Source organism: Caenorhabditis remanei, chromosome IV, assembly GCF_010183535.1.
Source record: "Caenorhabditis remanei strain PX506 chromosome IV, whole genome shotgun sequence".
NCBI lineage: Eukaryota > Metazoa > Nematoda > Chromadorea > Rhabditida > Rhabditidae > Caenorhabditis > Caenorhabditis remanei.
Window position 1 is genome coordinate 19,873,803 of NC_071331.1, and position 24,695 is coordinate 19,898,497.

A 24,695-nucleotide genomic window follows, 5' to 3' on the forward strand; every position below is an offset into this window, starting at 1 on the left:
GTGTAAAAAGTGTAATGCAAAACAGCCTCTCCGCGCACCGCGCTCCTTCTGCATCACTCTTTATCCTATTCGACAGCGTTTGTAGCCGTCGCCCAAGTTTTTTTGATTATTTTAGAATTTGTTTTTCAACTAATATTTCGTCACTCCAGGTAAGTTTTATTGTGAAGTGAATGAAAAAGTTATTGAGCAAACTAAGAACATTTCAGCATTTTCGATGCTGGTAGCTGTTTGTAGGGGCGCCGGAGCTCTGTTAAAATCATCATATCACCGAGTGAGTCATCGCTTCTCCTCTTCCCCTCTTCAATCAACGGATACTTTTCCCTCCCCTCTTCAGTCGGCTCTTGCAATGTCTTTCTAAACATTTTGTAGACTGCCAGAAACAAGGTTGATTTTTTTGGAAACGTTAGCACATTATACTTGTATTGTGATGTTGTGGACCCCATTATTGTTGGTAACACTAAAAGTTCCCTACTGCCTGTAATACCATGTCGTGGAAACTTTGGAGAAATGATTCATCATACCGTAGCCTACCCTAGATATCTACCCCTAATGAATTCTACAATTGATAGTATTCGTGTTGAGCTATTGTCTGAATTTGATGAACCAATTGATTTCAATTGGGGAAGTACAATTATTGTCTTACACTTTTAAAAACTCGAATAAAAACAAGTTTATTTGGAACAAATCTCACTTATTTACGGCTGGCCGATTTGAAGTCCAACAATTCAAACTCAGAGTCGTCCGAATCCTCAGTTGGTGCTGGAGCCCAAGACGTCCTTGGCGGCTTTTGTCGAGGTGGCTGTGTTGGAGGTTGCTGTGGAGGTTGATGTGGAGGTTGCTGTGGAGGTTGCTTGCTGGCATTGTGCATCTGTAAAAATCCAATTCAATCTACTTTTTATGAAACCCTCAAACATACAACGCGCAGGTATCCGGGGTAAACAGCATCCACGAACAGCTCCCATTGTTGCAAAACAGCAAAACAGCAGCACTAGTCGGATGAGTAGTCGAGGTTACAGGGGGTGTCGGGTGCTTGCTTTTGATGTGACCTCCACATCTCGATAAACTATCAAAGTGCAACCAGCAAACGGGACAAGCCCGAGCTTTCACAGCTGGGTTTCAAGAATGCATGAGGAAAAAAATAGCCTCAGGGATTGCTGGCGGTGGCGGAGGAATACCAGAATGGCATAATAGCACATGCTGGCCTTTAAAGGATGGGTCAGGGAAATGGATCGAACACTCCCTACAAAATGTTTCGAAAGACATTGCAAGAGCCGACTGAAGAGGGGAGGGAAAAGTATCCGTTGATTGAAGAGGGGAAGAGGAGAAGCGATGACTCACTCGGTGATATGATGATTTTAACAGAGCTCCGGCGCCCCTACAAACAGCTACCAGCGTCGAAAATGCTGAAATGTTCTTAGTTTGCTCAATAACTTTTTCATTCACTTCACAATAAAACTTACCTGGAGTGACGAAATATTAGTTAAAAAACAAATTCTAAAATAATCAAAAAAACTTGGGCGACGGCTACAAACGCTGTCGAATAGGATAAAGAGTGATGCAGAAGCAGCGCGGTGCGCGGAGAGGCTGTTTTGCATTACACTTTTTACACTAGGTAAACGTACGGAGGGTACTTTCTTTGTAAATCTTGAGAGCCTAGGAATGTCTAATAGAAGAGGTCATTGAGCAGCTGCTGCATGCGATAAACCCCGACCCCCCCCAGGGCTGCCGGGAGGCGGAATCTTTTTCGCCAGGAACGGATCAAGGGACCTATGTGGACGCACATAGAAAGCATTTCAGAGATGCTATGGATCGAATTTTCTCCATTGTCCGATTTTCTTTTGCATTTTCACTTTGTATGTTTTCTTTCTTTGACATGAAAAGTCACATTTAGAAAATAGTCTTGTTCCTAGGGAGTTACTTAGTATTTCACTTACTTCACTTATTACTCACTACTCACAATCAACTCAACTCACTCACTCACTTTAGTATACTTATCTTATTCATTTTAACTCAATCAAATTAGTTTAATCGCTTATTGATCAAATTAATTATCTTTTCCTAATATTTATCATCTCTACTTCACTCAATCAGTCTTTAAAATAATCTTATCTTTCATTATATCTTTCAAAATAATTCTAGTTAATGCAATATCATTAACATCTTTCTAAATTAATAATAAAAATCATTCCTAGTTATCTTAACACCAAATAAATTGAATGCACTTTAAGTTTATAATCACAAAACCTTTATCATCTACCTGTCGAAGTATAAAAAGCTTCAAGTCTGCTGCACTGCATGTATCACCAATTTCACCAAGTCTGTCCTCACAAATTTCATCAATTCACGGATCATTTGATCATACTTCAAACTAATCTATTTATTATTTCTAGAAGCAATGTCAAGGAAACATCTTAATCGTTGGAGAGGCCAACCTGCAGTGTACAGTAGCTGGAATTGGAATGATCGAGTGTATGGAAGAAATGGTTATTTTCCAATCGGAAATGGAAATTGGGAGAAACCCCATATTCCCTTTTTCGGAGACGAAATTTCCAAAGTACCCCAATCGGAGGTTTCCAACTCCGATAGTCATCACCAGTGTGCAGAAGGAAACAGAAGAAAGCGTCAACAAAGATGAGACAAAAGAGGAAATCAAGCAAGAAGAGAATCCAAAGGATGATGTTCTGGAAGAAGTTCAACAAATGGTTGCCAATTTGAAGATTCTCAACACTACAATCGATAATTTGAGCAAGAAGATCAACTCTAATCAACATCAACAAAGTAACGTGAATTACCACATGAGCCACTACTTCAACGGAAGTCGATTTGTAATGCCTCATCCAAATTATGGATATCATCATCGAACAGTATACCATCCACAGTACGGAACTACAAATCACTTTGGACAGTACGGAAATCGTCATTAATACTGGAATCGTGGAAGTCAAAATGGGAAGCAGATGAAGAAAATCAATGTTGTCGGGAAAAACCAGAAGAACAAGAAACAAAATGGTTCAGGAAAGAAGGGAAAGCTGGAAAGCCGTGAAACTGCTACGTCTCAACAAGAATCGAAACAGAAGGACAAGCTGAGCAAATCGACTGCAAAAGATCAAAATGTCGCAAAATGAGGAAAATTTGGTATTTTTGTTTTAAATTACGTTGTAGTAACATTCAAATCTTTTCGTGAATATTCAAAAATTAACTGAATGTATTACTATTATCTTGTACTAGTTTTTTTGTTTACATGTTTACATGTTGCTTTAAAAAATCTCATTCTCCTTGTCCAAATCAGTTGTCTAAACTTTTCCATTTTTTCTCTCATCCTCATCTATTCCTCTTGGATTGTTTAATACCAGTAGATTGGGATACTAAATTTGCGCAGCGGCCACACCAACTGTCTTACGCAAAATTTGCGGGCGCGCGTCGACACACACTAAGGAGGCACCTGTCCCCTGGAAGATAATTTTACGGCGGCCGACTATTACACCTCGGCCACCATTTTCTAGGCCACCATTTTTGTATATTTGAAGGAATTTTCAAGAAAAAGAAGACTTTTTACACCATAGTTTAAAAGTCTTCTTTATTTTGAAAATTTCGTGAACACTTTAGAATAATTTAATTTTATTGAAAGAAAAAGTATGTAAAATCAAGAGACGCAGAGAAAAATGGGGGGAAAAAGCGAGGAAATGTAGGAGTTGGGGTCAAAATATGAGGGAAAAAGGGGTCAAAATACGAGGAGAGGGGGCGAATAGAGGGTATAATTCATTGCTCTTCCGAGGCAAAGTTATTGATGGACATGTCCATTGCGCCAAATTGTGTACTCTTTTTCGTGAAAAACCGTGAAAATCAAAAGTTCAAAGAGTAAATATACATACTTTTTTCAACTTCGCACACTCGGGCTTCCACATTGTGACACTGCTTTGTGCTTTCTGAAGGAATTAATGCAAATTATTACGTTTTCAAAAGTATTCTCACAATCTCAGTATAGTCTATTCCTATTCCTGTCAACTCCTCGCTTTTTCCCCCATTTTTCTCTGCGTCTCTTGATTTTACATACTCTTTATTTCAATAAAATTAAATTATTCTAAAGTGTTCACGAAATTTTCAAAATAAAGAAGACTTTTAAACTATGGTGTAAAAAGTCTTCTTTTTCTTGAAAATTCCTTCAAATATACAAAAATGGTGGCCGAGAAAATGGTGGCCTAGAAAATGGTGGCCTAGAAAATGGTGGCCGAGGTGTAATAGTCGGCCCGAAAATTATCTTCCAGGAGCAGGTGTCTCCTTGGTGTGTGTCGCGCGCTCTCCCGGAAATTTGCGTACAACAGTTGGCGTGTCCCGATCTCTATTTTTTTCTTACCACACTACTAATACCCTTTTCAGATTTTGAAACTAGTCTACGATTATCTTAACGTTTTCCTTTCACTATTATGAATTCATTTTTTTCTGTGCATGAGAAGACCGCGCCGCACACACGCGGCGGCCACGCCCATTTTTTGCGACAGTGTTCAAAAATGGAACGCAGCGTTAAAATGGGAGTGGGCGTGGTCGCCGCGTGTGTGCGGCGCGTTCTTCTCATGCACAGAAAAAAATGAATTCATAATATTTATTTTTGTATTTTATTCTATTCATTCACAGATCGAAAACTCTCGACTCACTCCCAATCAACCGATCTCGCTTTCAAATCAATCTACAAACATCAATCGAAACCCTCCTAATTCAATTCAAATCAATTCTACATCTATCAACCCAAGTTCATCTATCGATTCAGTCTACTGTGCCAATTCAATGCAAAAAGTCAAAAACTCAGTATGCAAGTTAAACGAGATAAGGATTTCCTAATGGAACTGATCAAACCGTATAAGGATTTCTACATCGAGCTGAACCACCATCATCAAGCAGTCAAAGTTTCAAATCAACATCAATCTGCAATGCTTTGCTGAAACGAACCGTTTGGATATCGATCGAGGGCGCTCAACTCATGGAAAAGGGGGATGTAACACGGTGTGTGCTAGCACCGTGCCAAATCCTCCTCCCAAGAGCGCGCGGACAAGGTCCCGCCCACGGAAAGGGCTGGTATAAAAGGAAGAGGAATGGAGAGATCGTCAGTTGGGTTGGAGTTGTGGTTGAGAGGAACCGTGATGTGAGAGAACCCTCTCTTATTATTCTATTTCCTTTATTTATATTATCTTTATCTTTCTTTATAATTTTATCTTATTTCTATTCTTTATACTTTTATACTTATATTTACTATATAACTAAAACTATAATAAATACTTGTAAGGTAGATAAGATGCGTTAGCTTATGTCTTAGAGAATAAACGGGTCTAAAACTAACACGAGTAGGGGTCGTGTTACGAGGCTGAAAAAAAACAAACATCATCCTTCCTCTTTTTCTGAAAACAGGTGTATTCTCTAACAATCCAATTAATCTTTTGACTTCCTTGTCTCAAGTTGAACTCTTTAATTTGTGTCTGATTTGATTTTCGGTGAATTATTCAGTTTAATAATATATGTCTGGTTATGAGATCTGCATCAACAAGGCTCCGAGAGCTCTGAATTTCTTCAAAAAACTTTATTATCTGGTCACAAATACTGTACTTTTCTTTTCCATCTCTTCACTTCCGACACTATGTAGTTCTCTTTTAAAAATTGGGTGAGTCAAATAGAAAATCCACGGTGAAATAACAGTTTCACAATCAGAGCCAATGAATTTCACTACAGTAATATAATTGATAAATTGTGGAAGTTGTAGATAAGAAACCACAAAAATACAAATGATAAATGCAGAAAGAAGCATTGATACAGTAGTCATGAAAATGGAAAATTCCGCGTTTCGATTTCGAGTGGAGCTTCGGTTCCTGGAAAATAGCAGGTTATTGCAATCACGCTCCAACGGACACCACTTACTTTTTTTGAAACCCAGCCAACTTCGCCAGCAACGCAATATTCACAATTCCACCTATGATCATCCATACCAAGTTATTAGCCAAGAAAAATGGGGAATCGTGGATTCTTCGATATGAATCCATATAATACACCATAACGGCCCATATGGATACAGTAGTCCAAGTGATTTACATATTCCTTTAGCAGGAATTAAGAAGAATGTAAAGAACAAGGAATATATGAATATAAGAGGAAGACTCAATCGGAATACGGTAGTTGTAACAGTGGAATAGGGAGAAATGATAAGAAATAAACGGACAAAAGATAGTAGAGATGGGAATAGTAATACGGCGTAGGCAGAGTAGTAAGTGGTGAAGACGATAACAGTTAGAAGATTGGAATAGGGGATTCTGGAGCACCAGGGAGTCAGAATACCAGTTGCAGGGAAACGGTACATGAGATAGTCGGAGATGAAGAAAATGAAGTTCTGAAATTTTGTATCTATTGAGAGATTCTTGCATTGTTTTCTTAAAAGTTACTTTTGAAACAAGAATTTCTTCATTGCAAAAAATGTTATCAAAGGAAAATCAAAATCGAAAAATATGAAATACTCCAGTTTTGTAGAGTAAGAAAAACTGAAATTTCCAAAAATTATAAATTTCATTGAAACAGAGCAAAAAAATTTTCATTCTGGTTATTTAAGATAAGCAGCACTAACTTAAGAGCATTCAATTCATTAGTTTTGAAACTGGCAAAGTTTTTAAGTAAGAAATTTGAAACAGAAATGTTTTGCTACAAGCTCAATAGTAAACATCAACATTGAACACTTTTTTTTTCTTTTCAGTTACAAAATTTTAGAAACACTAAATGTTCAACATGAATCAAAACAAAAACCATTATATATTCTAATCATTTTATTGAAACAGTACCCAAAATTTTTATTTTCCGGAACGTAATTCATATTTTTAATAGTGATTAATTTGATTCTTTGATAAGATGCAAATTAAGAAAACTGAAGTTTCCAAAAATTTCAATTTCCATTGAAACAGTACAAAATAGTTGTCATTCTGGTATAAGGAAGCATTCAACTCAATAGTTTTGAACTTGACAACTTTTTCTAGTAAGAAATTTGAAACAGAAATTTTTTGTCACAAGGTTCACTGTGAACATCGAAATTGGGAAATGCGCATTTTTCAGTTAAAAAATTTCAGAATCAGCAAGTTTTACCAAATTCAATATTTTCTTTTCAGGATGGTCATATTTTGAGAACCTCTAGAATAAAAATCAAAATCAAAAAATGTTTTCATTATTTTATTGAAATAGTACCTGAAATTTATATTTTTCGGAACATAGTTCAGTATTAAACATTCAAAAGTAGTATTAGCTGGGCACAGTTTTTACAACTGCGCTCCACCGAAATCCGCTTGAAAAATGTCTCTTTTTCTCTGAGTCTCTTAATTTCGCACACAATTTTCTCCGGTTTCGGTAGAGCGCGGTTGTAAGAAGCGCGCCGTGCCAGCATGATGATATGCCTTTTAAAATCTTCATTTTTAAAATTACAATATTTTTTCACAGTAAGTTTTGTACTGTTTTTAAAACCACAACTTCATATATACCTGTTTTTGCTTGTTTGCAATCCACAACAACAAAATTCTTTTACAACTTCTAATTATCAATTATTACCGTGAAACAGTAAATATTTTGAAAACTAAACCAGCGCATGATACCTAAATAGCTTTTTTCCCCAGTTTTTTTTACAGTAAACGACAAGGAATTATACATTTTTACATACTTTTTCTTAAGTGAGTCGATTGAAACAGCAATTAAATTTTTCCCAGGAAGTGATTTTATGGAAAGAAGAAGGTCTTCTTCCAAGAATTTAAAACTTGATTTACTGTTTCAAAAAAATTAGTTAAAATTTTTCAGAACTGAAATGTTAATGACAAATACGGTCTGTTACCGACGCTATATATGTTAGTTGTTTTTACTTTTGTGAAAGTCTTAAAATTTTGTTTTTTTTTCACACAACTCACCATAAAATGCAAGCATACAATAATTGAGAACACATTCATATCCATATCTCTTCTTACTTTCTCCCTATTTTTGAATACTAAACATTTTGAGAATACCAAAAATATTCTTAAAACCACATAAATTGTCGGAATAATGTACATCAATGGGATGAATGCCAGGTAAATAGGTAACGATGAGAAATTGAATTCAAATTCATAAGTTTTGAGATTCTGGTCATAAGCTGCTACCGACATAGAAAGGCTGAAAGAATGTATGGAAATAGGAATGAAGTTTTTTGTTCGAAATGAGATGTGTGAGAAAAAAGCGAAAATATGTACATACTAATAAGAAATGAGAAGGCAAAACAGAAAAATATGTGTTCTCAGAATCAGATAAGAGAACATGTGGTTTTTGAAGTAGATTTAGGTGTACTGTTTTGATTATTGGTTGATAATTTGACCTGACTGGAAAACAACAACAGTGAAAGATCAGTTAATAATAAAGTGGTTGCTTGTAGGTCATGGCGGCATAATCTGGAATGAAGTCATACTAAAATTGATATTTATTCACTGTTTCAGATACAACTCTTGACCAAATCTTTTAATGGTGGGCAATGATTGTCGTGTTTGTAGATTGATTGTACATATGTAAGATAATTTAAAAAATTTTACTCTGAATTTCCAAAAATATCAATACATTTTGTTTACAAATGAGTACCCATTTTTAAATCCGAGGCAACCGGGCCGATTTTTGGCAATACTGAAATCAACTAGAAAAAAGGCAACTAGGCAAAGTTAGGCAGGGACGAGGAATAGTAAAACAATGAAGTTCTGCATAATCGAAAACTTTTTCTGTTTCCAGAATAATTAGAAAAACAAACCACTGGCTGAAAAAAAACAAGAATCATCCTTCCCCCTTCCATTTTCAGAAAACATGTGTATTCTCTAACAATCCAATTAATCTTTTGACTTCCTTGTCTCAAGTTGAACTCTTTAATTTGTGTCTGATTTGATTTTCGGTGAATCATTGATACAGTAGTCATGGATATGAAAAACTCCGCGTTTCGATTTCGAGTAGAGCCTCGGTTCCTGGAAAATAGCAGGTTATTGCAATCACGCTCCAACGGACACCACTTACTTTTTTTGAAACATTCACAATTCCACCTATGATCATCCATACCAAATTATTAGTTAGAAGATTGGAATAGGGGATTCTGGAGCACCAGGGAGTCAGAATACCAGTTGCAGGGAAACGGTACATGAGGTAGTCGGAGATGAAGAAATGAAGTTCTGCAAAAATAATTTTTAATTGAAAAAAGGCTCTCTAGAAACTGTTAACCAGTTTTTAAACACTATTATCAAAGGGAAGATGATCTGGTCTTCTGTATATGTTATGATTTATAATCCCAGTCAATAAATGAATTAACTGGAAAAAGATGGAGCAATCCAGTTTTTTATTATAGTGACTAATTTGAAACACTAACACGATGCAAAGTAAGAAAATTGAAGATTCCAAAAATTACATTTTCCATTGAAACAGTAAGAAATAGTTTTCATTCCAATTTTTCAAATCAAGCAACCCTACGGCAAATTTTCATCAATTAATTTTGAAACTGACAAATTTTACAAGTAAAAAATTTGAAACAGAACTTCATTACTACAAGCTCAATAGTGAACATCGAAATTTCACTTTTCAGTTATAATATTTTAGAAACAGGGAATTCTCTGAGTTGACTAAATGTAATATTTTGATGGTTATGTATTGACAACCGTAAGAATGAAAATAAGAATCATAAATTGTTTTAATAATTAAAAAAATTAATTAAAATTAAAATAAAAAATAAATAAATGAAAATGAACGTGAGGAATCATATATTTTTACATAATTTTTTTAAGTGAGTCAATTGAAACGGCAATTAATATTTTTTCAAGAAATATCAAGTCAGTATTTTTATTTCCAAGAATTTGAAACTGTAATTTGCTGTTTCAAAAAATTTCTGTCAAATTCTCAAAATTTATTTATGCCACAAGTTTTTGAATATTAATTATTATTTTTTGTTTTTCACACAACTCACCATAAAATTCGAGCGAACAACAACAGTGAACACATTCATATCCATATCTCTTCTCACTTTTTTCCTATTTTTGAACACTAAACATTTCAAGAATACCAAAAATATTCTTAAAACCACATAAATTGTCGGAAAAATGTATATCATTGAGAATATAGCTAGACAAATAGGAAACGATAAAAAATTGAATTTGAATTCATACATTTTGAGATTTTGATTATAAGCTGCCACCGACATAGAAAGACTAAAGGAATTTATAGAAAATGAAGTTTTTTCTTCGAAATGACTATGTGTGAGAACAAATATGCGAACATATCCACATACTAACAAGAAATGAGAAGACAAAACATAAAAACTAAACGTTCTCAGAATCAGACAAGAAAGCTTGTGGTTTTTGAAGAAAACTGAACATTTAGGTGTACTTTTTTGATTATTGGTTGGTAATTCGACCTGGCTAGAAAACAGCAACAATAAAGTATTTGTTAATATTAGATTGGTTACTTATAGACCATGTGGGCATAATCTGAAAAAAGTTATGCTAAAATTGATAATAATCAACTGTTAGTAAAACAATGAAGTTCGCTATAATCAAAAATGATTAGTGTTTCTAGAAAATGTTTTTAAAGATGTGAAAGAGTTTACGTTATTCTCTTCGTGGTTCGATATAAAAGCTTGAAATGTTTTCTAAATATCAAGCGCTGAAAATAATTTTCACCGTTTCAGGCATTTTTCAAAATTGTTTCTCAAAAAACTTTGAGGCTGAACTTAGAAAAAAGGACAATAATTGTGTTACTATAGTTTTTATTTTTTCACGCTGAGGCCCAGGCTACCTATGCGAACACGCTCTAACGAGAAACTATGTGGAAATGAAAATATTTTCACGTATCCTAAAATGTTCTGTAGGAAAATAGATTCTCAGCGTTTTGAAACGGCGGAACAGCGGCGAAAGCGAGGTTTCGATGAAACAGGGGACGAACGCTGTTTCAACGGGAAAAATTCGTTACGAGACCAATGGTAGAACTACTCGGGTGAAACGGGGGCGAAGCGCGGAATATCGGAGTGTCGTTGTAAAAGAAAATAAATAAATAAAATGTGAAAAGCTGAAATGAATTGAAACAGGATTAGTTTGAAGAAGTTTTGAAGTTTTTTTTTCTCAATTATCTTCAGTTTTGTGTTAGTTTGATTAAGAACTTTCTTTTCTCTCCGCTTCAGGTCACCAGCACAATTTCGATGAAGAAAGAAGGCTTCAGTGGGAAATGAAGGAAAAACAAAAGTGGGAAATGTGAAGAAGAGAGTAAGAAGAATGAAGAGAAGTCGGAAAGAAGATGAGGAAGCGAGTAATTTGCAGAAACAAATAAGAAAGGAAGGAACGAAGTTAATGAATTGCTTATGCTTATGAATTTTATTGTTACTTTCCTTTAATAAATAGGGCTAGCGGCGAAACGACGGCGAACTAACGGGAGAACGTACTTCTCGGCTACTTTCCGCAACAGTTACGCAGCATTCACAGCTTTTGCAACAGTTACGCGACAAGATTGCAACAGTTCCACAGCAATTAGGAAAACTCAGAACATATGCAACAGTTACACAGCTTTCACGTCACTGCGACTGATGGTTCCCTTGTTTTTGGGGCATGCACCAGTTGTGCAACAATCTCACAACAGTCGCGCAGCAACTGTATATTCGCTCTAATGCAAATTGGACTTTGGCTGCATTTTTCTTTTTTTTTCCAATGATATTTATTGTCTATTTAACAAGTTTTATCATTTTTCCGACTTATTTTTACTCTATTTTTTGAAAATATTATTTTTCAGAAGAAGAATGTGTTTGGATGGCAAAAACGATTCAGAGAGAGCAGCTGATCAACATTATTCGCCTATTAGATAAAAAATTTGGACTTTTGAAACGTTTTCAGTAAGAGATAAAAATGTGAGTTGTTTCCAACCGAATTTCATTGAAACATTCTTTTTCAGTTCTAAAGTCGATGAGCTTGGGGCACCGGACGTCTACAGATAGTAGGAACTTGGAAACTTCATCGACTGTCGGTCACCATGGAATTTCAATGACGTTTCTAACTATAAGTTTTTTGTTTTTGCTTTAATTTTTTAAATTTAATATTCTTAAAGTAAATATTAATAGTTATTCATGTTATTCTGTTCACAAATTAACTATACTGATTAGAAACGAGAAGCAATGAGCGCATGCAGCACGCCGGCAGCACTGATGCAACAACTGTGCAGCATTCATGCAACACTTGTGCGCCTCTGACGCAGCAGGAGTAAACTCTACGAATAACTGCTGCGTTAGTGCTACGCAACTGTAGCGGAAAGTAGCCGAGTTGCACCTCCGTTTTGCCGCACGTCCGCGGCTGTTCCGCCGTTTCAAAACGCTGAGTTCTAATGTTCACCGCCACGTAATGCGGACCATGTCTTTTTCAGAGAGCGTTTGCATAGGTAGCATGGACCTCAACGTTTGTTTTAGAATAATTTCGTTATAATAAAGATGTAATGTTATTCAAGGAATCATTTAAATTTAGTTTCTTGCTGAAACAGTCCATAAAAATGTGGAGTTAACAAAATAATGTTTCCCGAATAAAACTTGAATACATATATCTAAATAATTTCAATTAATTGTAGAACTTTTATCGATAGAATCTTGAACCACAGTATAATTTTTTCGATTACAACTAAATGCCAATATAAGGAAAACGTTTGTCGGGATTGTTTTTGGATTTCAACAAACGTGCTCCACAGACAATCACTTTTTTGTATTGCAAATGAAATGCAGGTGCACAGCCTGGAATGAGTTGACACTAAAAATATTTGATAAGGTATGTATGTCGCATAACCGAATGTATAATATTCAAAAATCAGTTTGGCCCATTCGAACATCATTTAAAAATAATGCTGAGACAGTAAAGTTTTTTAAAAGTTGCTGGAAATTGAAACCTTTTTAGCCGTATGCTTCTAGTTTACTATTCTAAGTTACTGTTTCTGAAATGCTGAATATTTTAATTTATTAGAAAATCTACACTTTGAGAACACCGAATTGCATTATTAATTAAAAATTATTAGTAGATTGTTTAGAGGAAGGACAACATAAATTTATTTATGTTGTTAATAATAAGTCTACTGTGATTTTTTTGTTTTTTCGAAGTGGAAGCTATATTGAAATGTTGTCTTCCAAATGCTGAAAAACAATTTTCACCGTTTCAGATATTTTTCAAAATTGTTGGTTGTTATAAACCAATATTCATTTTTACTCCCGGTTATGCTAGAGAATTCTAAAAATTACAATTTTTACTGTTTCTCAAAAAAAACATTTAGATTGAACTGAAAATTGAAGAAGCTTTTTTTGGTCAATTTTTGTATATTGATTGAACCATGTAATGCTGTTCAAAGAAACTTTTGAATTTGGTTTCTCGCTGAAACAGTACATAAAAATGCAAAGATTTAAAAGAATGCTCCCATGGCCTAGAAACCTAGAATTTCGGATTTCTAGGCCACCTATCTTAAATGTTCATTTCACTTAAACAAGTATGCATATATGGTCGCTCAAACTCTCCCACAAGTCTAAGCCTGCTTTAAAGTGTATATAATTTGTAAGAATTGTGTGCCAAAACTTCTGAAAGACCACTACCGAGAACATGAAAATATCAAAATAAAAGAAATTCTACAATAGATCTTAGAGGTGTACTCACCCATAATCGCTACAGTAGTTTTCTATAAAACCTTTCTCGACTTTTTTCTAAATTCTAATTTTTGCTCCTTCTCCTCAAACGTATTTCAACTGGGGAAGAAAAGTCATTAAGACTCTTCACTGATAACAAGAAAGTGTTTTTCGCAGACAATCTCGTTTATTGTAGGCTCGTGAACTCGATAAGAGATAAGATCTCTAGGAAAATGGGTATAAAAGAAAAAAGGAAAAAAGAAAAAATCAGCTTGACCAAATTAGTCAACAAGCTCTATCTCTCTCCAATCAATCCTCTTGCGATGAAGATGCAACTGCGCATCTTCTTGCTCTCGGAGGTTTGTGGCTCTCCCCGTCTTTCATTTCTGCGTATTTGTGCTAGTATAAGTTAATATATAATAATGATTATCAGTCTTTTAATAATAAGTGTACTGTTTTTCCAAAGTGAAAGCTATATTCAAAAGTGTTCTTCCACAAGCTGAAAACAAGTTTTCTCGTTTTTGAATTTTGTAATCTTCAGATGAAAACCTATTGCTCCTATTTTCCCGACTATGCTAAAGAATTCCAAAATATCACAATTTTTCCTGTTTCTCAACAAACAATTTAGAAGGAACTGAAAATTTAAGTAGCTTACACTTTTTTTTGAGTGAATTAAAAACAAATATTAATGAAAATCGAAACCAAGGATTGCTGCTCAAGGAAACTTTTAAATTTGGCTTATCACTGAAACAGTAGAAATCTGAAACACTTAAAAAATCATGTTTCCATATTCAGATTAAAACTTCAAGGTTTATAACTAACATTAAACGGTTTTGATTCTAACTTCAACAGTTTCTTTACGAAGACTAATTTATTTTGATACTTGTTGCAAATGCGCTCTGTGGGCAATAAGTATAGAGACAAAAACATTGAAATTCTCAGCATCAGGTAAGTGCGCTCTATCGGACTCTTGTGCAAAATCCTCATAAATAACAAGAGTTCAATGCAAACATTTATTGATTCCCAAAATTTAGATAACACAATTTAATGGGATCCACGTCCATGACCTCCTCCTCTTGGACCACCTCTTCCACCTGGTCCTCCACGTGGTCCTCCACGTCCTCCATGTTCGTGCCCGAGTGGTTCTCCGCCGACTTGAGCACGGATGAATTTGATAGTATCAACCTCAACTGGACTTTCCTTACGAACTGCAGCGACTGCTTCCTCCTGAGCCTTACGGGTTTGATCCTTGTTCTGGTAGATGGCACGGAGCTTGTCAGATGTTGCAGAGAGGTTGTTGATCACGGCGGTTTGATTCTGCTTGACTTCGGCGAGATGGGCGGTACGGTCAGCTTCGAATTTTTTGTAGCTTTCCTAAAACGTGGTTTTGGGTTAACTGGGATTGATAGCATTGATCAGATTGAAATTTAGAACAGTTTTGAGTTCTAACTGAAACAGTACGTTTTGGTGAACTCCGTAAATCTACAACAAACACTGTAAATCGACATGAATAGTCCCGTGAATTCCCATTCGAGCTTAAGTCATACCTACAGTAGAACCAAGAAACCTTACTCACCGTAAACCTACATCTAGCTTGCGTAAATCCTTCCCATTGAAGGTTTTTGAGCCTAAGTCAAGTCAGTACAGCTAGTACAGCAACCTCACATCTCGTGCCGGTGAAACCTACTTCCAAAAGATACTTCACTCTTCATAAATTTAAATTAAGACTACAGTAACTCCCGTTCGTGAGCTCTTACAATATCTACGATGCTCTTAGTAAATCAACAGCTAACCTCCGTAAATCCACCCGCGCTTTTCATGGGTCCAGTAGCGCCTCTTATAAACTTCGTAAACCAAACACCACTCTCCGTAAAAGTACATTTAGCTATTGTAAATCTTCCTTGAGTTTTCGTAAAGCTACCCCACTTTCCAATCATTCCCCTTAGTTTTTCCCACCCTTCGTAAATGTACCCTCTAATTCCGGAAATCCACCCCGACCTCGTAAATCCATCACCACACTCACCGAAACTCCATATTTATCCGCGAGAGCTGCGGTTTGAGCCTCAATCTCAGCGATAGTCAACGTCTCATTTCTGAAAACAGCCTCGAATTCCTTTCTTGCCTCACGAGTGACATTCTGGAGGAATGGTGGTCCTCCGTGTCCGCCACGTGGTCCTCCATGACCCCCTCCACGTGGACCTCCGTGTCCTCCTGGACCAGCCAAGACGAAGGCGATGGCAGCGACGGTGACAGTGATGAAGAGCAAGTTTTGAGCCATTACTGGAACTATTTTGTTTTCTTGGTGTTGGGAAGAAAAGAAGGAAAAGAAGAAGAGAAAAAAAAGATATTGAGCCCTCCGAGGCCACTGACTTATATATTTTCCTCTGAAAGTGAAAGAGTGTGGAATACAGAGAGACGTGAATTTTAACTATGGGAACCAAGACGTTTTTGGAACTGATCTTTCTGTATTTTTGCACAGAAGAGGGTGTACTTGATGTTAAAAGAGATCAACTGTATCATTGTTATGCATATGTGTGAATAACAAAAACATAAAAGAATGAATCATAGAAGAACAGCTCATGTGATGTTGAAAACTCAGATGTTGCGGGCAAAGATTGTTGGCTGAAAAAGAAAAAAACTTTTAGATTTGTCACACTTTTTTGAAATGAAAAAAAAACTGTGTGTTTTATTTGGGAGCATAGAGAAAGTAGATTGAAAATTCTGAGAGTTAGAAGGGTTTTGTTTAGAGATAAATATGAAACCGAAAAAAGTTTTGGACAACAATTTAAACCGATCAATAAAAAAACTTAAAATAATTACTTTGTGGGAAAAACATATCACTACTGGTTATCTATAAAGAATCACTTTCAACTAAAATCTCCGAAACAGTGATTAAAACTTTGAAAATTGAAAATGACTTATTCTGGAAATATATTATTGAAACTCTATCAGATTTTTTTCGTAAGAATTACTGTTACATCCACTATCCTTTTTTCATGTAGAAGACAAGATCACTGTGAGTGTAAATTAATAATAAAAAAGGACAAGTTTAGATTATTGTTATTTGAAACAGAAATTGTGCGTAATGGCCATTACTAATGGGGGATTGAAAAATTCAGAGAATCTCAGGCGAGTAGGCGTTTGAAGTTTCATAATCAGGGCTGTGCGAAAAAATTGTACCGGAAAATCGAAAAATTTCAAGAACTTTTTTTTTTAATCAGGAAAAATCGAAAATCACTATTTTGAAAATTTCAGCATAAATTACCCAAATTTTTCGAAAACTATCCGAACATTTTTTCGCCGTAAAATTGTCTTTCCCAAAATCTAACTGGCATATGGAAAAATATTGAAACAGAATAAATTTTTTGATCTAGTTTTCGTTTCTTCAAACAAAACGCTGACTAAAAATTGTTGGTTTCTGAAAACTTTTTTACTATATCAGAGCTCTATCAGAGTTTTTTTTGCATTGACAGAAATGTATCTTCCCAAAAATAAATCGTGATCAAAAACATCTGAAACAGAATAAAACTTTGATCTAGAATTTGATGAATCACTGATAAAAAATAAAGAGTTCCCAGAAAGGATTACTGTTATCAAGTGGCCGGATATCAATTCCACTTAAAACTTCGAAACAGTGACTAAAACTTTGAAAACTCAAAATTACTGTTTCAAATGTTTCGAAAAATGTACTTAAAAATTTATAAGAGTTCTCTTTATAGTCGGCTGTGCCTATTTATTTGCTCAATAATCTCCATAATCAATAATCTAATAAAAGATTAGACTTGTAATTTTTTGAAACAGAAAGTATTGGTTATGGATAATACTCATTATTTCAATGAATTTTTTTTAATTTCAAAAACAGGCCAGCAAACAGGGATAAATATAGTATAATGACATTAAAAAATTCAGTATTGAACTATGCATTTGCAAGTTTTCTGAAACAGCAAAATTTCATTACTTCTGTGAAATATTCTTAACTTTGGAAACAGCATCTAAAACAATTTCAAATTGTTAGAATGGAATAAATTATTATTCAACACTGTAAGTCAATATTTATTTAAGATTATTCCAATCACATCCATTAAAATGTTGAGAAATTCAAAAAGTTTTACTGTTTCCAGTACTTCTGAAAGCTAGCTATTAGCGCGACACGCGTCTTATAACCGCGCTCTACCGAAACCAAAAAAAATAGCGTGAGAAATTGAGAGATTCGGAGGAAATGAGAAATTTCTCAAGGGGTTTTCGGTAGAGCAAGGTTGTAAGACGCGTGTCGTGCTAATAACTAACGTGATCTGCGATTATTGCTAGTACTCGATTTTTTTTTGATTATTTGATTAAACTTAATTTTTCACAAATTGTTAGGGAACCGATCTAAAACCTCTCTTGTCCTTTTTTAAGGAGACATTGTGATTAACATTATTCTCACTTATTTTGATATATCGCCCGTTAACTTTCATTCCCGGTTGTAGTACAAAAAGCTTACCTTCTCACTTTTCTTGTACCATCAAGTTTTTCTTCTTCATTGAAAATATTTTATAATTTTTTGAAACTGCAAAAACTTTCTCTTCATATTCTTATTCTGCTAGGCTACCTCTGAAAGTATCAGTATTATACTAATATATTAATATACAGTGCCGGCCATAATCTTATTCCGATTTGGTTTTTCGACCATAACTTTTTTCAAATTGGTCGGATTGACCTGAAACTTTGGGAAAACATTTATTGTAAAATTTTCGTTGTATTTAAATAACATTCTGGGTGAAAAATCATGTTTCATAGATTTTATGTAAAATTTTCAAAAATCACGAAAATTCGAGAAATCGCTTATTTTTATTTCCATGACCGGTGTAACAAAAATAGAGTGTATAATTAGTGTTTATAAAAGTTTTCTAATGATAACAGTCTTGATGTTTATTTTTTGACTACCGGACCACTACTCTTGACTTGTTACCCATATCTGCCGAGCTATTAAAGTTTGGCAGTACTAACAAATACAGTTATGAACTTCAAACATCTGTAAAAGTCGTGTTTTCGTAGAAAACTGTATCAAAGTTTGCAAAAAATTATGAGAAAACTGTGGAAAACAATTATGTAACACTCCTATCTCAATGGTAGTTCTAAATTACAGTACAGACCAAAAGATTGTAAACTGTGGAAGTTTTCAGTTAACACTGACTAACTTTGAGAGTGTATTCTGGTGATACCAATTGTTCCATCAAGTAGATTTTTAATGAATTATACAGATAAAAGATAGAGCTTCATTTTTGTAGTTAATCACTTTTTTGTACGGACACTCCCTAGAGAGTTATGGTCATTTTAAGACGACATCTCAAAAATCGCACTATTTTGCACTAAAATTGGTCGATTTGAGGGAGAAATTACTTTCTCAAAATGTAACTCTCTAGGGAGTGTCCGTACAAAAAAGTGATTAACTACAAAAATGAAGCTCTATCTTTTATCTGTATAATTCATTAAAAATCTACTTGATGGAACAATTGGTATCACCAGAATACACTCTCAAAGTTAGTCAGTGTTAACTGAAAACTTCCACAGTTTACAATCTTTTGGTCTGTACTGTAATTTAGAACTACCATCGAGATAGGAGTGTTACATAATTGTTTTCCACAGTTTTCTCATAATTTTTTGCAAACTTTGATACAGTTTTCTACGAAAACACGACTTTTACAGATGTTTGAAGTTCAAAACTGCATTTGTTAGTACTGCCAAACTTTAATAGCTCGGCAGATATGGGTAACAAGTCAAGAGTAGTGGTCCGGTAGTCAAAAAATAAACATCAAGACTGTTATCATTAGAAAACTTTTATAAACACTAATTATACACTCTATTTTTGTTACACCGGTCATGGAAATGAAAATAAGCGATTTCTCGAATTTTCGTGATTTTTGAAAATTTTACATCTTTACTAATAATATTCAACAGATTCCGTCTGTGTATTTGTTTGTCGCCAGCCATAACTCCCTCCATATTGGGCCGATTTTTTTGAGACCTGGATGTATAGATAGGAAATTTGACTTAGTTGATGCCCGAACTTTTCTTTTTTCAAAAAAACCAAATTTGACGTCTTCTGGAGACAATACTGATTTCAACGGTAAACAGCATTGAGAATAGGTGTGTCCCGACAGGGTGGTAGAAAGCTCAAAATATCAACCTAACCCTACTGACTCGGTGTTCCTTGAATGCAGTCTCGAGAGGCGACAGGCCGCGCGTGTGTGGTGTAGTGGTCCACACAGATGACTCTTACGCATGGGGTGGCGAGTTCGTTCCCGTCAAATTGGAAATATTTTTGTTGCTTTTTTGTTATGGGAAAGTAAATTATTGAGGAGCTTTTGAATTTGAATGGAGGGAAAAGCAGTGACTATGATAAAAAATTTGTCAATAAGTCTGCTCCGCATCTTGCATTTGAGAGAAAATTGAATGAAAATTTGGTCAAGAGCCCGAAAACTCCCGTTGACCATGGGTCAGAAAACTACAGTAATCTTAAAATTGATATTTCATCAGGAACGCTCCAGACCGATAGCATTCGGTATTTTCGGATTCGAAAGTTCGATTTGAGATTTGAATACCGCTCATCAGAGCTGTAAAATTTTCGAAAAAGGAAGTCGGAAGAAGGAAAAATTAGTTAAAAGTTCAAAAGGGGAGCCGGAAGAAGGAAGAGGGGAGTAAATTTTTGAAAAAGGAAGACGGAAGAAGGAAGTCAGTCGAAAATTCTAAAATGTTTGTAAACTTTTTTGAAAGTCGGAAGTGGCAAAAATTTTCAACGGAAGACTGAAGCGGGAGTCGGAAGTAAATTTTCTAAAAAGGGAAGTCGGAAGAAAGAAGAAGGAAGTGAAAAAAAGCCCGGAAAAAGAAAGAAGGTAGTCGGAAGTCGGAATTCCGCACAACTCTGCCGCTCACATGCATAATGGGAATTAAAAGAACCGGGAGAGCATGTTTTCTGATAGCGAAGCCTAAAATAAATGGAAGACCACTACTCAAGAAGCTGATATGTGAATAAGAACCCGTCGTAGCTCGGTTGCCAACAAAAAATATGAATTCTTGGATGAGCATTTGTTAAAACACCGTCTTAGTCTGCCATATTCCGAGAAGGAAGGCGGCGTTGCCGCCGATCAGTCAAAAATATAAAATATATCGGCATGATCACTCGCCTATTGAGAAGGAAAGAAAGAAGAGTTATAGCGTTCACGTTCTTCTGTGAGATTGTTTTGAAAGGAGGAAAACATAGGAAGAAAGTTCAAATTGGTAAATTCTAAAATAGCTCATTCCAAATTCCATATTCTATCAGGATAGAAAAGTCATTGAGAAAGTTTGTAGAGTTTGAGTCTGAAAAGGAGAGATTTTACAATTGTGCTTTATCGGAACGAACTGCTCGGCTAAGAAGCGCCGCAGGCGCTGTAAAACTGAGAAGGGTGGTGTAGGGAAGGAGGTTTAGTCGCCGTTAGGCGACGTAAACCGACTGGTAAAATCTATGAAACATGATTTTTCATTCAGAATGTCATTTAAATACAACGAAAACTCTACAATAAACGTTTTCCCAAAGTTTCAAGCCAATCCGACGAATTTGAAAGAAGTTATGGGCGAAAAACCAAATCGGAATAAGATTATGGCTGGCACTGTATTACGATACTTCATCCTGAAACAGCAATTTCCAGAAACTGGAGAAAATTAGTCGAAAATTGTGTTTCTGTTATTTTATGAAATCAATTCTCCTTTATTTCACCCTGAACATCACACGAACCAGGTCTTTCTGCTCCAAATAATTATATCGTAATTTAATGAAACAAAAATAATTATATAAGAAAAGGCGAATTTGAAAATTTTATCTTTTAAACAAGAACTCCCATTTTTTTCAATTAATCTGTGGATTCCCAACCATTTCAGGGCGGTCATTGAAATTCAATAAATATGAGAATTATTGCTGAATTTCCACATGCGTGGATTTTTTACTGCAAAAAGCGAGGATTCGGGTTTATCCATTATTATTCGTGACCTTTTCCTGTTGTTGTATTTTATTCATTTTACCAAGTTCCAATGTCGTCGTGTGCGGATATCCTATTACTTCTCAATAATTTTTATCTGGATACATTGTTGTCGACTCTATAACCTAAACTATTCTAAAAAGCAGGTGACATAATCTTCTGAATACGCATTCAGATTTAATCGTGAATTTATGGATATTTGACAATTTTTGAATTTAAGCACTGCTGAGACAAAGGCTTTTTATAAAAGGTGAGTTGTTAGAAAACCTTTCTCGTAACTAAATGTTCTATTTCAGAAGTCTTACGATGGTAAATTCACTATTGGCTAGACGGAAGTATATTCAGAGGTCTACAAGAGTATTTCTGTGAAAAGCTCCATGATTCCCAGCGTCTTTCTACTTGGTCTTCTCTAAATTTCCCCACATCCATTTCGTGAAACCAGAATGTGGATCCACATTTTATAGTTCACGCCTATAACTTTTCTAGTTTTTCTCAATTTCCCCATTCTGGATGCTCGCATCCAGAATGGGAATCCACGATTAGTTCACGGTTTTGTTTTGTTCACGTTTCAATTTTTGTGTTTTTTATATGTCCCCAGATTTCCTCCCCGCATCCAATCTGTGATTTTGTGATTGAACGTTTTTTTTTCACGTGAATAAACTGATTTTGTGAACATTGTTTTTTATTTTGTGGATGACTGGTTTTAGAGTTTCAGCATTAACCTGATTTTATTATCTGATTCCCGCAAAACTCTTGGTCTCTCGAAAATGTGGAAATTTAGCAAATACATGTGGAAATTTATCGATTATCTTCATTTTTTCCTATAAATTCTGATATGCTAAGAAAATCTGTGATAATTTCACATCTTTAGGGAGATAACCGCTACTTTTCCTTCAAAAGTTGAAATTTTCAAATTTGGCTTGTCTTATATCGTAAATTTAATTAGTTAAACTGATACGTCACTCGGAATACCATCGAAAATTTGTTTTTCGAAAAAATTCTTGATAATTTTCTGTAACAGCAAACAAAATTGCAATTTAGTTGGTAGAGATATATACTCTTATACTTGTTAAACTTATTTCTATTACATGAAGGTTTAATTACCCAAGTTTGAGGTATATCACATCCCACACAATCAACACACACAAGCCAGGTGATCGCAGCCCTGGACTTTATGGTGCATCGACATATCTAACGATCACCGACGAAGACCCGCGTGGCAGGACAACAAAGAGCAAGGATTCGATCGATTGGAACCAACGAGAAAAACGAACGTTAGTTTTTTAATCGAATTGAATTTATCTAACTCATCACTGAACCACACAACCACCACACAACACACAAGCCAGACTCTCCAGGCACTGGGGAGAGTCAATTTATGGTGGTATCACCGCTCTTGGCAAAGCAACATACGATATGTATGCGAAAGAAGAAGCGAAGATCTTCCATTCCATTGAAAAATTGGAAGGAAAGATAAACGACTTAGAAAACGAACTACTCATCTTTGAGAAAGCCGAGAACGACATTGGAGACGATATCGATTTAAATAAAAAGTACGAAGATCAGATCGATAGGATACTCGAAGCCCTGGAAAACGGTCGGGAAGCACTATGGGATCTAAAAGCCCACCAGAAACGTTTCAAATCAATGAAACAAGTTACCGAACCAAAAATGGAAATTCCTGGAAGAACGAGAACCGAACCTGAAATCGAAGTACAAATGGACAAGATGTCAATGCCAATGATCAAAATACCAAAATTCAAAGGAGTTCGTTGGGAATGGCCAAATTTTTGGACCATCTTTGAAGAAGTCATCGGAAAGAGTCACATGAGTGATCTCTTAAAGCTAAACAATCTATTGATGCATCTGGAAGGCGAAGCGAAGGAGCTAGCAGGAAGGTATCAATTAGCGAGCGAGAATTATCCTAAAGTAGTGGAACTACTCAAGGAACGATACGCAGACAGGACAGCAACCATCAACGAACTGAATAAACGATTGATGGAAGCGACATCGAGTGATTTTAGAATCCCGGCCCAAAGAAGACTTTGGGATGTCGTAAGGACAATACTGGACCAACTGAGAGGATTGGGCCAAGAAGTTGACAACGAGATGCTGAAGAACATGGTGTTGAAGAAGTTCAACTTCAGCATACAAGAAGCAGTTTACCGAGACAAGATGGATCTCGGGGACGATACAAAATGGTCGATGGAACAGATGTCTAGAGACATCGAATCAACGATCAAACGCAACGAGTACCTCGCAATGCAAATGGGAAGAGAGGAGAAGCGAGGAAGCGAGAGGGACGAATCTAAAGCGAAACAGAGAAGTCCAAAACAAAACGAACCATGGAAGCGTCAGAAAATCGAATGCATATTATGCGGGAAACCACACTTCTCGAGTATGTGCCGAACGATAACCGATGTCCATGAAAGATTGAAGATCATCCAGCAGAAGAAAGCCTGTAAAGGTTGCTACCGTATCGAGCCAGCACACGGTAAGAACGAGTGCGAAGGCAACTTTTTGTGTAGAGAGTGTAATGACAAACACCACTACACTCTCTGCGTGAAGAAGAAGCAGACGTCGAGTCAAGGCCAAAATGCCGCAAAGAAGACAGAGGACAGCAGACATGCGTCATCATCGAAGAAGCATATGAATGTGACCACAATTCGAAAGGAGAGCGAGGGCACAAACGATATCGAGAAAGGGGACCAGAGACAATATGTAATGTCGACGGCCTCGGAGACATCGTACCTAGCGACTCTGAAAACCGAAGCCTACAATCAACGAAGCGAAAAATGGGATTTCATAACAATCCTGATTGATTGTGGAGCGAGTCAAACATTTATCGATGAGGAACTGATGGAAAGTTTCCAACTGCCAGTATTGAAAAAGAAAAACCTTTCACTGCAAACATTTGGAGACGAAGAGCCAGAGGAGAAGACCTATGCGAAAACGAAGATCAAGATAAAACTTCCATCCGAAATAATCGAGGTAAAAGCGATTGTAGCGAAAACGTTAGCAGGGTCAATGCAAAAGGCGCCACTCTCAGACGAAGACAAAAC

The 24,695-nt window shown here is 35.7% G+C and overlaps 3 protein-coding genes across 3 annotated transcripts; 1 reads left to right on the forward strand and 2 right to left on the reverse strand.

Moving 5' to 3' along the window:
* Positions 1-214: 214 nt before the first annotated feature.
* GCK72_015315 (uncharacterized protein) lies at positions 215-2,924 on the forward strand (the record flags this gene model as incomplete). Its single annotated transcript, XM_053730774.1, has 3 exons — positions 215-271; positions 736-846; positions 2,391-2,924. 3 exons carry the CDS (start codon positions 215-217, stop codon positions 2,922-2,924), a joined length of 702 nt encoding a protein of 233 aa, XP_053585546.1.
* On the reverse strand, positions 692-2,837 carry GCK72_015316 (uncharacterized protein; the record flags this gene model as incomplete). Its single annotated transcript, XM_053730775.1, has 2 exons — positions 692-868; positions 2,559-2,837. 2 exons carry the CDS (start codon positions 2,835-2,837, stop codon positions 692-694), a joined length of 456 nt encoding a protein of 151 aa, XP_053585547.1.
* Positions 2,925-14,680: 11,756 nt separating the features above from the next.
* On the reverse strand, positions 14,681-15,914 carry GCK72_015317 (uncharacterized protein; the record flags this gene model as incomplete). Its single annotated transcript, XM_003094499.2, has 2 exons — positions 14,681-15,010; positions 15,660-15,914. 2 exons carry the CDS (start codon positions 15,912-15,914, stop codon positions 14,681-14,683), a joined length of 585 nt encoding a protein of 194 aa, XP_003094547.2.
* Positions 15,915-24,695: the final 8,781 nt, after the last annotated feature.